At 36.3% G+C, this 16,774-nt stretch overlaps 3 protein-coding genes across 3 annotated transcripts in view; 2 read left to right on the forward strand and 1 right to left on the reverse strand.

Annotated features, from left to right (window-relative positions):
- The window catches only part of LOC149487424 (NBAS subunit of NRZ tethering complex-like), a 33,196-nt gene extending 22,745 nt beyond the window's left edge, over window positions 1–10,451 (forward strand). The window contains exons 33-41 of the mRNA XM_089696023.1: window positions 635–771; window positions 1,053–1,142; window positions 1,717–1,839; window positions 2,689–2,865; window positions 4,134–4,381; window positions 4,922–5,051; window positions 5,472–5,589; window positions 9,893–10,015; window positions 10,091–10,451. Coding sequence (XP_089552149.1) covers window positions 635–771; window positions 1,053–1,142; window positions 1,717–1,839; window positions 2,689–2,865; window positions 4,134–4,381; window positions 4,922–5,051; window positions 5,472–5,589; window positions 9,893–10,015; window positions 10,091–10,390 — 1,446 coding nt within the window. The 3' untranslated portion in view covers window positions 10,391–10,451. The remainder of the gene's footprint in view (window positions 1–634; window positions 772–1,052; window positions 1,143–1,716; window positions 1,840–2,688; window positions 2,866–4,133; window positions 4,382–4,921; window positions 5,052–5,471; window positions 5,590–9,892; window positions 10,016–10,090) is intronic.
- Window positions 10,452–11,316: 865 nt separating this feature from the next.
- mRpS29 (mitochondrial ribosomal protein S29) lies at window positions 11,317–14,413 on the forward strand. The gene is made up of 8 exons (XM_089695834.1): window positions 11,317–11,508; window positions 11,657–11,870; window positions 12,089–12,181; window positions 12,725–12,870; window positions 13,078–13,238; window positions 13,417–13,558; window positions 13,864–13,956; window positions 14,187–14,413. The coding sequence occupies exons 1-8, from the start codon at window positions 11,431–11,433 to the stop codon at window positions 14,373–14,375; spliced, it is 1,116 nt and encodes a 371-aa protein (XP_089551960.1). The 5' UTR covers window positions 11,317–11,430; the 3' UTR covers window positions 14,376–14,413.
- A 274-nt stretch (window positions 14,414–14,687) lies between these two features.
- Window positions 14,688–15,300, reverse strand: ATPsynG (ATP synthase, subunit G). Its single transcript, XM_089695835.1, has 2 exons — window positions 15,140–15,300; window positions 14,688–15,003 (listed from the first exon to the last, which is right to left on the reverse strand). The coding sequence occupies exons 1-2, from the start codon at window positions 15,177–15,179 to the stop codon at window positions 14,744–14,746; spliced, it is 300 nt and encodes a 99-aa protein (XP_089551961.1). The 5' UTR covers window positions 15,180–15,300; the 3' UTR covers window positions 14,688–14,743.
- Between the last annotated feature and the right edge of the window lie 1,474 nt (window positions 15,301–16,774).

Below are 16,774 nucleotides of genomic sequence, written 5' to 3' on the forward strand. Positions count from 1 at the left end.
CGTCATTCAAGGCCATTATCCCTTTCACACCCACTTGTGACTTGCCAAGTTAGGTGTGAAAGGGATAGAAAAACATACAGGCGTCATTCAAGGTCATATTTGAATTTTTTCTGAAATCTCCAGTGTATTAGATATAAGCTTCTTGATGACCCACATAATGGCTATCATCAAGTCGGAGAATGTGGCACTGCTGACCTAGTTCCTCCGCATTTTGCTATCTTCCTTCCGCATCCCGGTGCCCGTCAATACGATATACACCCGCTGGCTCACCAAGTTCTTCTTTGATGTGAGTTTGTTGGATTACCTCTATTAAGAAATGGAAATCTTGGTATATTTGCTCTGGTGTACGTTATATTACGCGCTAAATACTGTTTTGAGCTAATCTGTGAAGCTGGTGAATTGTAGACAGCTGACCGAGGGCTCAATTTGATTGGTTTTCTGACTGATTTTATTGGAAAAGAGTTACTAGAATCTTAAGTATTTCTCCTCTCTTATTATGAACCTTTCAGTTTTTTTTTTTAACCTAAGATACTTACTAATTTAACTTAGGATAGTGTCCTATTCTGCTGCATTAAAATGTTATTCTTTACCGAAATTAGTACATCAAATTAACAATATATTACATTTGTGCCAGGTGCCACAATCATCAGCGAACAACAAGAAATGGATGCAACAGTACCGCGAATGCGTGAGCTACTTCAACAAGCTGTCCAAAGAGGATATACTTACCTTCGTTGAGAATACGTGCTTCTCGCAAGAAGCTATAGAACGGTAAAACGGTTTAAATAGTCAAATAGTGTGATGTGTATGAAAAAGGTTTTATTAAAAAGTACTGATATAAATTTAAAACTGGTGCAATTTCAATGGGCAAAATACGACAGGACCTTCGAAAAATAACCAAAAAATATTTATAAATTGCAAAAATTTTAATATACTTTGATTTTCATAAAAATATATAACTTGTATAAAAAGTAAACTGAAACGTAAATCAGTCTAAATTAAGACTAGAATTTCTTTATTCTATAGGCACATAACATAATAAAAACTTTCAGTGTGGGCGGTTCCACTCGACAGCTAATGGTAGCACAAGCGGCGGACTACTGCCAGCTCGAACACGAAAATGACGCCAAGATCAACCCCGGGTAAGATTTAAATAATACAGATAAATGACGCGAAGATTAACCCCGGGTAAGATTTAAATAATATAGATAAATGACGCGAAGATTAACCCCGGGTAAGATTTAAATAATACAGATAAATGACGCGAAGATTAACCCCGGGTAAGTTTTAAATAATACAGATAAATACTGCACAAATGCGATGTCATTTTGAGTACTATGGCGATTTGACCTGAATTATTGTCAGTATTTAATGTTAGATTTGATATGTGATATGAAAGAATAGTGTATTATGATTTATCTCTTGTATGTCATTTTATTATAAATTTGCTATTGTATGTTGAGTATTTGTGTTATTAATTGAGATATAAAATACGTAATTTATTTACTATATTTATTTAATACTAGCTGCTCCGCGCGGTTTCACTCCCGTGATGATATATAGCCTATAGCCTTCCTCGATAAATGAGCTATCTAATACCGAAAGAATTTTTCAAATCGGCCAATAGTTCCCGAGATTAGCGCGTTCAAACAAACAAACTCTTCAGCTTTATAATATTAAGTATAGATTTAATTAAATATATTCTAATCGTGTCAGGTCAGCAGCATGGTCAAGCGTGGGCCAAGAGCTGAGCCGATGGGCGCGGTTCCTGGAGAACTTCCACTCGGAGGCGCTACAAAATATCCGTCAAGCTTGCGATCCCCCACCACAATTGTGGACGTAAGTATAATATTATGTTGTTTTGTTTTAAAAGCACTTAATTACTTTAAAAGTAAACATATAAGTGACAGAGTACATGTAAAGTTCCTTTATAGAAAAATGCATAACTGCTTGATATAATAAGATTAATGTTGCAAGTACACAAAAAGTGAAAATTTGTTTAACAGCATTCAAAATAACCTTAAAGTGCGCTGCACACTTGATGTGTGGTGTGACGTGGTGATTGCACGCACCAGTTGTAATGTTTGCTAGACCGGTTGCGTATAACGTGTGTGCGACGTTGCCGCTTCGCTACACAGGCGCGTGGACTTGAGGGCCACACACGAAGAACTGTATCTACTAAGAGCAGAAACTGCGCGCTCTTAAAGCAAAGAGGCAACGTCGCACGCACGCCAGCGTAGCGGGGCGTTGACCTCGCGCTGTTATAGCGGAACGGCAACGTCGCTCACGCGCCTGCAGTGATGATTTTTTTTTTTAATAAATAAGGTTGCTAATTAAAATAGCACCTTATATAAATTACAATCTAGCCTACAAGACTAATAAGTAATTTTATGTTAACCTAAATTTCTAAATTACTTATTCTAAGAGAGTGTCCATTGTCCCTTGCTTAGTGTCTGTTAAGGGGAAGTAAATCACTTTGTTCGTGTGCTTTGGTATACAGATAATTGTCACTGCTCACTTTTCACTTATCACTACACTAACTCAAAAGGTGCAGTGATGATGATGTATTATATTATGACGCTCCCTGAAACGCTAGACCACGCACGCATGCATACTAAATGATTATTGCAGCACGTGCATACTTACTTGACATGACTTGAATTACTAATCAATATTTGATTTCTGCAGCGAGCTGGAAATGACTCACGGTGACGTGGACAAAGTACTGCCGATAGTCAGCCAGCTTTTGCTGAGCCCGGTGCTGAGAGCCAGCGCGCTGGACTCGCTGCTGCACTGCCTCAACCTGCGGCTCGACCTGCCGCAGCTGTTCCACTTCGCCGCTGACCAGCTGCTGCACGATGTGGAGTGAGTGGGGACAGTCTGTGGGGGGCTATACACAGTGCTGATAGCCAGCCAGCTGCTGCTGAGCCCGGTGCTGAGAGCCAGCGCGCTGGACTCGCTGCTGCACTGCCTCAACCTGCGGCTCGACCTGCCGCAGCTGTTCCACTTCGCCGCTGACCAGCTGCTGCACGATGTGGAGTGAGTGGGGACAGTCTGTGGGGGGCTATACACAGTGCTGATAGCCAGCCAGCTGCTGCTGAGCCCGGTGCTGAGAGCCAGCGCGCTGGACTCGCTGCTGCACTGCCTCAACCTGCGGCTCGACCTGCCGCAGCTGTTCCACTTCGCCGCTGACCAGCTGCTGCACGATGTGGAGTGAGTGGGGACAGTCTGTGGGGGGCTATACACAGTGCTGATAGCCAGCCAGCTGCTGCTGAGCCCGGTGCTGAGAGCCAGCGCGCTGGACTCGCTGCTGCACTGCCTCAACCTGCGGCTCGACCTGCCGCAGCTGTTCCACTTCGCCGCTGACCAGCTGCTGCACGATGTGGAGTGAGTGGGGACAGTCTGTGGGGGGCTATACACAGTGCTGATAGCCAGCCAGCTGCTGCTGAGCCCGGTGCTGAGAGCCAGCGCGCTGGACTCGCTGCTGCACTGCCTCAACCTGCGGCTCGACCTGCCGCAGCTGTTCCACTTCGCCGCTGACCAGCTGCTGCACGATGTGGAGTGAGTGGGGACAGTCTGTGGGGGGCTATACACAGTGCTGATAGCCAGCCAGCTGCTGCTGAGCCCGGTGCTGAGAGCCAGCGCGCTGGACTCGCTGCTGCACTGCCTCAACCTGCGGCTCGACCTGCCGCAGCTGTTCCACTTCGCCGCTGACCAGCTGCTGCACGATGTGGAGTGAGTGGGGACAGTCTGTGGGGGGCTATACACAGTGCTGATAGCCAGCCAGCTGCTGCTGAGCCCGGTGCTGAGAGCCAGCGCGCTGGACTCGCTGCTGCACTGCCTCAACCTGCGGCTCGACCTGCCGCAGCTGTTCCACTTCGCCGCTGACCAGCTGCTGCACGATGTGGAGTGAGTGGGGACAGTCTGTGGGGGGCTATACACAGTGCTGATAGCCAGCCAGCTACTGCCAATTTTTTTTTAATTCTGCCTTTAAATTGCTTAATTATCTTGGTTTTTGAAATCAGCTGTTATCGAAAAAATATTTGCACATACAATACGCGTTATTGGAAATTCGTATTTTCTTCTTCCAAAACAAAGTATTTATTCCTTTAAAACTAATCCATAATTTCCAGGTCCACCCAAACGCTCGTGACCCGCATGACGCAATATCACAAAGAAGGCATCAAGTTCCCCGAAGATCTAGTAGAGAAAGTGCTACAAGTGGCAAGTGAGCGTGGTCTAGCGCCTCACAAGCGGCTCGGATTGCTGGCTCTAGCTGGTGCGAGGCCACAGGGTGCTGACTTGATGACTGTAGCCGATTCCACTGTGGATTTGTTTAAAACGGAGTGGGCAGACGATGAATACGCGGCTGGGTTGAATGGTAAGTTTTTTGGGGAGAGGGAGGGAGCTGGTTTAGGAGAGAAATATTTTGAATCCGTGGTGGGCACATACGGTTCAGTCTATTCGCGCTGTTACTTACGATTAATAACTAACTTTTTGGTACGAAGTTTTTTGGTACGAAGTTCTTTATCGCGCGTTGTAAAAGGGGGCTAGACGGAATTAAGACCAAAAGTTGTAAAGTGTAATGGCATTTTTTGCTATAGTTGTAAGCCGTGTGGCGTTCGCGTGTTTTTCTGTGTCTTTTTCTCTCTTTCAAACCAGTTATTTTAGTAACATCGTTCCATCCTGGTGTCGCACACCTCACAAATTAAAAAAAAAGACGGGTTGCACTCCGGGAGTGCCGGCAGAAAAAAAAATTAACGTTGAGCATGTTTGATATTTTGGAATGGTGTCCGTCTTACGCTTTTTCGATCAGATCACGTGTCCTGACGCGAGTTTAAGATTTTATACCCATTACAGAAAAAGTGCTCAACGCCGCTAAAGAGGTTTTCACTTCAAAAAACCTATTATCATCTTACAGAGGACATGGTGCTATCGGAAGAGGGTAGATCGCAAGTGTTCTGCGCATTGCTCCCTCGCAGCGACACGTGGGCGCGGCGCCGCGCGCTCGCCGACGCGCTGCACTGCTGGCCGCACACGACCTGCACCACGTGAGTGCACACACACTATGCTACACCACACTTTACTACACTACATTACACTACGCTATACTACGCTACGCTACATTACGCTACGCTATATTACGCTACGCTACATTACGCTACGCTATATTACGCTACGCTATACGACGCTACGCTACACTACACTATACTACGCTACGCTATACGACGCTATGCTACATTACGTTACGCTATACGACGCTACGCTACATTGCGCTACGCTAATCTACACTTCACTATGAAGCGACACCTCACTCTGAATTGCGCAAGCGAAATGTTTTTGCTACAGACCATATAACTTTCCGACATCATTAATCGGAGGCTTAACGGCCGGCTCTTCGAGTACACTGGTCGAAGATCCTCCCTTTTTCGATTTCCACACACTATTTTCATGCTTCATTTCGATTTCAGTACATCGCACAGCCTTCACTGCGAATACATTCGCCACATGCTGCTCGAGCCGAGCGGTCACGCGGAGAACTTGGTGCTCATTAAGATGCTGCTGAGGAGGCCCGTGCTTACTGAACAGGTTTTTTATTATATTTTTGACGTGACAACGTCGTATAATTCGATAGAGCCGGCTGCACGCACAAAAAAACATGACTCATGCGGCGTTACCTCGCTCTGAGGCGTTCCATGTAAGGCTTGAAGTGCAAGCTAGAGCGCGGAACAGGCGACAAAGAAGCACAATCGGACGTTGTCACGTTCAACTATCGTCAGTAAACCGACTTTACAGACAACCAATTTTTTTTCGTACTTTACGTGGCGCGTGGCGCGGAGCAGATAAACATCTGTGAGTCTGTCCGCTAAACATAATATTTAATTACTTTTCTGTTTCTGGTTTAAGTAAATATTCTTTACTAGCTGTGCCCGCGACTTCGTCCGCGTGGAATAGTGACTGCATAGTAGGTGACTACTTAACTTTTATTGAATAAACACGTACTACCATAAATAATTAAAAGAACTGTTAGTAAAATTTATTACTAAACTGAGCTAAAAAATAAAAAATAAATGCCTAGTTAATTTTCTACGTAAAATTTATTTTAAATTATGTCATATTATTTTTAGGCACCAGGAGGGAAGGGAGCAAATTTATTTTTCTTCCTTCCTTGTATGGATGTTTCTGACAATATATCATGCAGCAACTGAGCGCCGAGACAAACTTCAAAAAGCAAAGGAATAGAATCCGCTATCGATACTAATTGACATAAGCGTATGATGTTTTGCTAAGGATTTGTTCACCCTACCAACGACGACGACGACCACGAACAAAATTTTCATCCAGTCGCAATTTAACAAAATTGTGCAAAACACAATTAGAATAAAATATTAAAATTTCCTGTCGTTCTGGTGCTTGGAATTTTTTTTTTGAGATCAATGAATGAAAAAATAGATTTTTCGTAGAAACGGTAAAATTATCAAATTATATATTGTTTTCTAGGAGCCACCGTTTCTACGAAAAATCTATTTTTTCATTCGTTGATCTCAAAAATAAAAATTCCAATCACCAGAACGACAGGAAATTTTAATAATTTATTTTTAATTGTGTTTAGCACAATTTTGTTAAATTACGACTGGATGAAAATTTTGTTCGTGGTCGTCGTCGTCGTCGTTGGTAAGGTGAACAAATCCTTAGCAAAACATCATACGCTTATGACAATAATTAGTATCGATAGCGGATTCTATTCCTTTGCGTTTTGACGTTTGTCTCAGCGCTCAGATCTTTCCTGTCTCACGCCTGTAGTAACTAAACCGTTTAGACCGTGCAATAAAAATTAAATTAAAAAAAAACCAACGCAACGAAGAAAAGTGCATAGAAAAAGGAATAAATAATTTTACAAACTTTCCGAAGATCTTTAAAAATAAATACCATTTTAAATATTTATAAAAATAAAAATGTTGTGTGGTTTTATGAAACCACGGTAAAAGTGAAACTTAGGCACAAAATTATCGTATTTGTACGATAATAATTATCGTACGGTTCCGAACACTGCTTTATACCTACTCGGCAGCCGACCGTCAGGCGACATGCGCTACACAGACCAAAAAGTTTGAGACGATGTAATAAAAGTTTCACTTTAAAAAAAAAATCGGGGCTGCCATACCATCATTATCATATTATCATATACAATTATATTTTTTTTATAATGGTAGGTACTTAATTTTAAAGATCGTCGGGAAGTTTGTAAAATTATTATTTATTCCTTTTCCTTCGTTGCGTTGGGTTTTTCTTTTTAATTTTTAAATTTTTAACTTCGGTTTTTTATTTTCATGTGATATTTTCAAGTGAGTTTTTGACCTCTACCTCCATATTACATTCCTACATCATATTGATATCTATAAGTTTGTTGCTCCTTGACATCTTTTAAGTTGGGCCGTAACCGTGCACAAATTGTAATGGATCACAGTGGCAAAAGAAGTGGTATCTTTAGGAAAAAAAAATTGCCAAGAGCCAGGCCTATGTGGCTTTGAGTAGAGTTCAAAATTTCCAGGGTGTGGCTATCCTCCCGCTCCCATATTCCCCTCTTCTTTCACAGACTTTCAACCCTTCTCTTTCCACACCTAGTAAATGGCAGAACCGATTTTGATGTAAACCATATTATCTAATTATACCTATATGTATTATGTACACGTCATATCCTGTCGTTTGATGCTCCATTTGGTTTATTTATCTAACCACTGTCACCCCTAAATGTAATAAACGGATGAACCGATTTCGATAAAACACGTTGCTCTTTTATATTTTGATATGCCGCTTGAGTATATTATTTGATCACATTCGATTATTGTTCATTCCCACTTTTACCGCTGTAATCTAATAAATGGATAAACTGAATTGGATAAAAATATAACTAATATTTTTTCCCACATTCCCACTTTTACCTCTATATACCTAGGTATAATAAATGGATGAACCGATTTTGATACACTTTATCTAAGAACCAGCGTCGGAAAATATGCTGCCTAACACGCATCTAATTCGTATTACCTGTTAGCGAGCTACAGTGGCACAAACAGACACACATAGCGGTCAAACACTTATCACCCATCTTTTTGCGTCGGGGGTTAAAAATATAATACGACATAATTTAAAGGACATTTTATGTATAAAATTTACCTAGAAGTAAGCATAATTCTAATTTGACCCCTTCCCCCCCTACTACCTCAGCTTACCCCCCCACCCTTGGGGACTTTCAATATGATCACCTGGACATTTATAAGGAAAAACTGTAGCGTATAACAGATAACTTACGTTTTATCGTACACTGTATAGTGTACAATAGAATGCCTTAGCAAATGTTCGCCGTGAATACTTAAATGGTCATAACTTTTTTATTTACGAACCGATTAACATGAAATAAACACTAAATGTTAAATGAAGATTACCACAATATATTAATAAATAATAATAAATCGCATCTAAATCGTATAAGCCGTTTCTGAGATTAGCGTGCACAAACATACAGACAAACAGACAAAAAAATTTATAACTACAGTTTTGGGTTTGGGATCGATTTAATAATAACCCCTGCTATTTTTTTTACATATTTTTATTGTACAGACATCACTTTTCTAGAATTTTATTATATGTATTGATTGACCACGCGCAAGGTTACTAATTTCCACTACATCCTCACGCAAATCGTCAATTTTTATGAACATTGAATCTGTAAATAAAAAAAATCAAAAGATAAGTACCTAATTTTATTAAAAAGCTACTAACAAATAAAGTTTTATCAAGAACTAAAGTGACCTTCTTTGGGCGTATAATATAGTCTTGTAAAAGTTATACATAAAAATAAAATTTCATCATTTTCTTATTTTGTCATAACTTTAACTAATTAAAAACATGAGTCTAACTATATAAAAGCTACAACTTACCTTTTGTGGGAACGCAAGAAGGCGAAAATTAAAAAAAAGCCGAAGATTTTTAAAAATGTAACCAATGAACACAATCACTGTTATCTACTATTACCCAAAGAGAATACAAATACTGCGTCTATTACCTATATAACTGTAATGGTGTCTTGTTTGACATCAAATAATAAACATCTACCCTCACTTATAAAAATTTAGTATATTCACATGAAATATAAGCGCACCTGAAATGGACTCTGGGAAGATATGAATTATTTATTTAACTTTAAAAAAAAAACAACCTCACCAACATCATAATTCATAATATTTAAATTATGAATTTCCAAGGAGCGTTAATATTATGTAAATTGATTTAATTTTAATGAAATCTCATAGATGGCGCTGTTTTAAATTTGTCTTTATACTACTAAGATTCATTATACTGTTTCTCTGCCAAAATTACTTAAATGATGTAGTTTTTATAGTGTAAAGGTAGACAATAGCATGGCTTACTCAAAAACAACATTTAAACATGAGTCTTTATATTGTACGCTGTCGTAGTACAGAGAATACGTAAGAAGAATAAAGGTTCACAGCTCCTCCCCCGCAGGTGATAGCATGATAATATGTATATAACAGCCTGACCCGACCTGTTAGTAATATTCATGCAAAATTTGAAGTAAATCCGTGCAGTACTTTCTGAGATTAGCCTGGACAAACATACAGACAAACAGACAAACAGACAAACCGACAAACAGACAAACAGACAAAAATTCTAAAAACTATGTTTTTGGCTTCTATATCGATTATAGATCATGGATTATGTATTCTTTTAAAAAAATATTCAATGTACAGTTTTGACTTTCCTACGATTTTATTATATGTATAGATTTGTTCACTGACAGTCAGTCACGTCATAGACAGTAGAGTTTCTAGTAAAGTTCAAAATATACTAATGTTTTTAATATTTTCAGGAAGTGCAATACTTACTTACCGATATAGACGGAGGAGCGGTGATGAACGCCGTCTGGGTTCTGTTGATGAGCAAGTGTGACAACTACGAAAATATGTTGTGTAAACTGCTTGCTGATCACAAGGTATTTTCATGTAAATATTAAAAACCCAATTAATCAAATTTAGATTCAAATAATTTAATTCTTTTTTTTTTTCAGGAAACAATTCAGAATGAAGAAATTGAAGAAGACCTGATCAAAGAAGTCCTAGATCAAGGATTGTTTATTAAATTAGTATCTAGTCCTCTTTATTCGTCTATTATTAATTACATTCTTGGTAGTGAGGTGTCGAGTGGCGAGCCAACTTCCTCGTACACTGTGAATAGAGCAGTGGATGAATTGAACAAAGCCAACTTCATAGCGGAAGCAGGACATCTCAAGTTAATGTCTATGGGTGTACCTACACCATTACGTGGTTTCTCTCAATCTGTACTATATTTTAAAAATGTATTTAAGTAAATCAATATATTTATTCGCGCAAATTGTATATTATTAAGTTATTAAATTATCTCTGTAGCAAGACGTGTTTTATTTTTATCCTTGACAAATTCCTTGCAAGATGTATATGACTTAAACCCCTATTAATGAAACATTCAAAATTGAAATTTATATTTTGATTTTATGGCATTAATTTTTTTTTTATTTTTTCGATTGCTCTGGCGGGTCACGAGTGGCTGAGTTGGTCAGGCGTCCGCCCCGGAATGGCGTGAAAGGATGCGGGTTCGAGTCCCGCCTCGTGATCGAATTTTTTCTATTCTTTATAAATTTATATTTATACATTCAAAATTAATGATTATACAACAATATATTCTTCAATTAAGTAGTTAGCAATCTGTGGTAGTAGCAGTGCCATTCCATTTAAAGCATTTTTATCAAGAGTATCATGTCGAGGTTTTGATTTAAAATTACAATAATCTTTTAAAACTATATCTATAATCGTTATCTAAACATACTAAAAATATATTTTATGGAGATGCTGGCGTTATTATTGTTTCAAGTTCAACGTTTGGGAATAAGCCAGCCATGTTAATAGTTTTTCTTGGTGTGGAATAACTCAGCCACAGAACTCGGCAAAAGCACAAAAGTTAGTAATAATGGAGGATCATTATAGAAAATCATCCATATATTATATTGTCTTTCTTGCGCATAAATAAATTAAATCTGGGTAAACTACGTAACACCAACCAAGACTTAAGAGTGCGACCGTGTTTTTTCCTTTTCAAATGCAGGTCTGGAAATCTTTATCCAGCAGTTGTTTCCCATAAAGCTCGATATTACAGCTGAGACGCCGGACAACGGCGACGAATAATTTATTACCTACATTACACACACTAGTTTGTATAGTCTATGCTGTCATCTGTCTTTTATTATGACATAGATGTCACTGTCACATGACTTTTTAGGTTATGTTCCTGTTGTGATTGTTTATAATCTAATTCATAAAAAATAAGAGAAACGATATAAATTAAATATATAGTAGTATTTATACAATCATTAAAATGCTTTCCCGCAACATACGTTATGTATGTCGTCGGTACAGTCAAGCCGTTACATTCAGAACAAATGAGGCATCACCTGTAAGTATTAGGGCTACGAATTTTACAAACTTAATGCAGTATTTGGTCTATTAACAGAGAATATAATAATATGAACATACTCTTGGTACAACAATTGTTTTTAAAAATATAAGTATAGCGTATTCTAAGTCAATTTTTATTTTTCCAGACACAGCACAATGAAAATCAAATCGGCTTATTTTACACAGTCGACAAAGATTTGTGCAAACAATTATACGGCCATGGAGGGCTACCGAAGTCTTTCAAGAAGCAAACAAAAACATTTGCTGAAACATCAATAATGGTCCGTCAACCAAGTTTGGATATAATTGAATGTATTAAAGCTTCTGATTTCAACAAGCCTGCAATTCGATACGTATTATGTATCCTTTTTCAATAACATTGTTTCACAGGATTCTTTAGTTTAAGTTTTCTAGATAAATATGTGAAAATGTGAACTAAGTTTAATTTATGTTTGTCTGTTCAATTCTGCTCTATACAACTGTTTTTAAAAATTAGTCCAGTATCAAAAAAATTGTCATGTGCATGCTGTTTATTATTTTATAAGAATAATCCAATTTCCTTAACTAAATAACTAAAGATGGTGAGGAAGGAACAGGAAAGTCAATGACCATTGCACACCTGCTGCACTATGCATTTGAAGAAGGATATCTGATTGTACATGTTCCTTGGGGTATGTGTTCTTAAATAAATAACTGTTGAAATTTTCAAATCAAACCTATATTTCATTTAAACAAAACTTATCAAAACTTCATATCAAACACATTTAAAGATATTTCTTTATTATATTTAATATGATGTAAGTAGATTGTATAAATGTATTGATGTTATTATGATAAGTTAAGGTATAATCTTCTTATATATAAAAATGAATCGCAAAATGTGTTGGTAAGCGCATAACTCGAGAACGGCTGAACCGATTTCGATAATTCTTTTTTTATTATATTCCTTGAAGTACGAGGATGGTTCTTATGTAGAAAAAACGTAAACATGTACCACGGGCGAAGCCGGGGCGGACCGCTAGTATATTATATAACCGTTATCTTGAATATAGCAAATTGTAGCGTTATTTTGACATATTTTACCTGAATTCAAATTCAAATTCAAAATTACCTGTTGAAGGATAAATAATTTCTTATCCATTTGTTCTATATCAGCGTATCATATATTAATAACAAATTGTATTTACTGCAATAAATTGTTTCTTTTTGTGTAGTATCTGACTGGCTACGACGAGTGCCCCGTACCAAGGAAATGTCGAACTCAACCACTCGTGAGGGCTTTGTTGATCTGCCACTGGATGCAGCTGCCTGGTTGTTGCATTTCAAGACGCAGAACCAACACTTATTGAAAACACCTGAGGTAAAATTTGGTTTCTATTTTCAACAGATTTTAAATGTTATTTCTTCATTATATTATTATCTGTCTTAGTGTTTGAAATTTCGGTATAAATAATATAACAAATAAATTCCATTTAAAAACTGTTATCCATTTTGATTTAAACACAATAAATAAATAAAACTCATAAGATGTACCTACTATTTATTTAATTTTTCTTTTTAATTTTAGTTAAAAGTAACTAAAGAGTATGTCTGGAGTAAACGTGAGAAGACTGAAGCTGGAGCGCCTCTATTAGAGCTGGTTGAGCATGGGATAACAAGAGTCAAATATGCTTGTGATGTTGTTGATGCCATTGTTCATGAGGCGAAGCAGCTGTCAAATCAAAAAGTGTGAGTTCCTTAATTTTTTTTATAATTTGAATACCAATAAAATTTAAAAAATCATGATAACCCACAGGTTAAATAAAATAATAAATATGTATTTGATTATTTAACATGATTTTGTCTTATTTATTTATTTCTCATTCATTCTCATCAATTATGTTCATTTTATTATTATTATATATAGATGCAAGACCTTTGTTGCGATTGATGGGTATAATGGTTTCTTCAACGCCACCACTCCATTGCAAACACCAACAAAAAAGAAGGTGGCCCCTGAGGAGGTCACTCTTACTACATCCTTCTTGGAGCTTACTAAAAATGACTGGGTAATGTTTTAATTTAATTCATTTTTAATTAAATTACGAATGTCTTTAACAAATTTAAATCACTGCAATCTGCATTGTAAAAAAATCGTCAATTATGTTTCTAATTAAAAGTAATAAGTGTTGAAAAAAGTTTTCTAGTTCCATAGATAATTTTAAAAATACAATAAAATTTATAAATACTATTTTTAATCTTTCACCCTAACATTTTATTTTACCCACTCTATAACTGTATTAGTGATACTTGTGATTATAATAACACAATGTTTGATATTGTTTTGATTTATATCTATTGACCATTTTATTAGAGTAATGGAGTGATGGTGGTAACTGCAGATGCAATTGCAAATCCAGATGGCGAAAGGGGAACATATTTACCTAAACAATTACTGTTTCGAAAGGTAATATTATTTATTTTTTAATGGTAATTAAAAAAAAATATTGTAAAATTCATTGTCAAATACCATACACAATATTTTACAGAGTTATTACTTTAAATACTTAACTAATAACATACTGAATGTGTTGTGATTATCACTTTCAAAACTTTTTAAAGTCACACAAAAATTCTACTTCAGTTTCAAAGGAAATTTATTTGAATATCATATTCTCAATGTTACCATTTTTTCAGGGATTTGACCACTTAGACCCATTTGTGCCAATCAGAGTTGATCGCTACACTGACAGGGAATTCTTAACATGCTCCAACTACTACAGGGACAGGTTATGGCTGAGAGGACCCCCTGAAACTGAAACAGAACTCAAACTCACAAGCGCATGCAATCCTTTTAGATTTATGGAACTGTGTGCGCCATTGTAAATTATGAATTAACTAGTCAATAAAGTAGTTTATTATTATGAGTGTTTTTCTTTAATTTTCTGTCCTATACTACCTACCCTATTAAATGAACATTGCTGAAACAAGTTTAGAGTTACAAGAATTCCAATATGAAAGATTTGGCCATCATAATATAAACTAAAAAAACAATAATATTGTTTTCATGATGGTTAGCTATAATGCAGGTAGTTTTAATTCATTTGTAGTGTTAAATCTTAACTTTTACCACAATAATTACTAGTAAAACTATTCTTTTACTCAATATTTTTAGTACATAAAAATAAAACAAATATATATAATTTATCGATTTTATTGAACATTATAACTACAGTGCATTAGGTGTGATTAAATTAGACGTTGTATCCAACAATGTGGCGCTTTCCAATACATTCTCCGACATAGAACCAGAAAAGCACTTCAGCTCCGACAAGGGTGTTTAATGTGGCCTGCTTCACAGTTTGTTGCTTCCATGCACCAGACTTGGCACTTGACAACAGTTTGGCTATTCCAGCCCGGATCTGTGGAATCTCGCTGGGTTTGGGAGGTGCCAGCTCGACCTTAGCGTACTTCATGAAAATGGCAAACTTGGGCCTGAAGTCAGCAATCGCCGCTGCAAGGTAAATACGCCAAAAATTTAACTAATTCAAAAATAAAGTGAGAAGATTAAATTCTAGCAGACAATATAACCTGCGACATAATATTACATAACTTAAATTTATTTACTACTTTATAAACATTTTACGTACTGTTAATCAACGACGGTATTTTAGCTACTGCGCCAGCCATATTTTCGAGATATTATGTTAATTGAAACAAAAGAACTCTAGATTTTGTATCCCGAAAGCGAGCCCTTTTTGATTTTGGAATGGACTGAAATCGCAATTTTAGCAAATGTCAAACTTCAATGTCAATGCTTTTTTTTTTTAATCTATACAGATATACGCAGAAAGATTGATTGCCACTTGAGAAAAAGAAGAAAGATTGATCCGCGGGAATCTTATTATTTTTATTCATTTCTTTATTTTCTAAAATTTGGCTAGAATTTTGTTTTTGAAGTGAAACTTCTTTATCGGGGGTGGACAAAAATTTTGTGAGACATTTTTTGCGTTACGCCGCGCGCGTTACATTTTTTGCGTTACGCCGCGCGCGTTACATTTTTGCGTTACGCCGTACTCGTGACATTTTTTTTCTTATCCCTACCACGCGTGATTCGACGTATACTTTCTCCAGCGGAGTAGGGATATCGTATCGTTTTAACGTACGTCCTACCACTTTACTTGACCGTTTTTCTATTGCACTCGTATTTATTTCCAACGCTCTATGGTGACGTGATAATATTATATTAAAGTGATCAGCACAATCAAAGTGTTTATTTTAATTATTCTAATTCCAGTGAATTTAAAAAAAAAGTAAGTAATTACATATCTTTTTCTAATACTTAGGTGTAATTATGGTATTTATTTTTCTAAGTTATTTAAAATTAACCTCACTTTTTGATTGTATTTTTCAATTTTTTCAATTTTATTATAATATGTATAGATAATATGTATAGATACACTAGCACGTGGGTGGAATTATGTATAAATTTTTTCTAATACTTGAATGTTATTGTGGTACATATATTTATTTTTCTAATTCTAAAATATTTACAGCTATTCTCAGTTTATGATTGAATTTTTTAAAACACCAACACGTGGGCGTGATCATGTAATTTATTTTTCAAGTTATTTAAGCTTAACCTCTGTCTTAATATGTATATGTATATTATGTACTATGTGCGTCATTAATTTCTGACTGTTTCGAGATTTGGTGCAAAATAAAACAGTGTGTAAATAAAATTAAACAATTGAGTAAAAGTATAATTTCATAGATAACACGTTGAGAAGTTCCCTGTATAAATATATATATACATATCTTGTATAAATACATACATAATATGCCTATAGATCTTTACTCAATTGTTTTATTTTATTGATTTTTTACAAATTTTATTTACACACTATTTTATTTTGCACCAAATTTCGAAACAGTCAGAAATTAATGACGCACATATTATATATATACGTTTTAATATAGAATATTTTTTATTTTACAACCTTTACAACTTGATCATTAGGAATTTATTACCTCTATTGTTCGAACAAAAATAAGTTACCGACTTTAAGAACGTGCCGACAATGTAAGTACACTATTGTTTCTTAGAAAACATTTTAGGAGTATACGATAATAAATCTATGACTCACGTAAACACGTGTTTGCTTGATTGGTGTCAGGTGTTCAATTATAATTTTATGAATTCAAAATTTATAAGAATAAACCTCAAACTCTCTGTCCAATCAAAATCCGCCTAAGTCGAAATCCTTTATAAGCTGAAAACGGCA

Source organism: Colias philodice, chromosome 6 (genome assembly GCF_061535455.1).
Source record: "Colias philodice isolate Cphi_HAF_F1 chromosome 6, ilColPhil1 Martin Lab GWU primary, whole genome shotgun sequence".
Classification (NCBI taxonomy): Eukaryota; Metazoa; Arthropoda; class Insecta; order Lepidoptera; family Pieridae; genus Colias; species Colias philodice.

What these genes read in the sequence shown, in the direction of transcription:
- mRpS29 (XM_089695834.1), top strand. Translation starts at nt 11,431, where the DNA reads ATGCTTTCCCGCAACATACGTTATGTATGTCGTCGGTACAGTCAAGCC. An exon ending in CAGCTGTCAAATCAAAAAGT is followed by an intron (nt 13,239 to 13,416) that starts GTGAGTTCCTTA and finishes TATTATATATAG; the next exon opens with ATGCAAGACCTTTGTTGCGA. An exon ending in AACAATTACTGTTTCGAAAG is followed by an intron (nt 13,957 to 14,186) that starts GTAATATTATTT and finishes CCATTTTTTCAG; the next exon opens with GGATTTGACCACTTAGACCC.
- ATPsynG (XM_089695835.1), bottom strand. Translation starts at nt 15,179, where the DNA reads ATGGCTGGCGCAGTAGCTAAAATACCGTCGTTGATTAACA. An exon ending in AATACCGTCGTTGATTAACA is followed by an intron (nt 15,004 to 15,139) that starts GTACGTAAAATG and finishes TTTACCTTGCAG; the next exon opens with CGGCGATTGCTGACTTCAGG.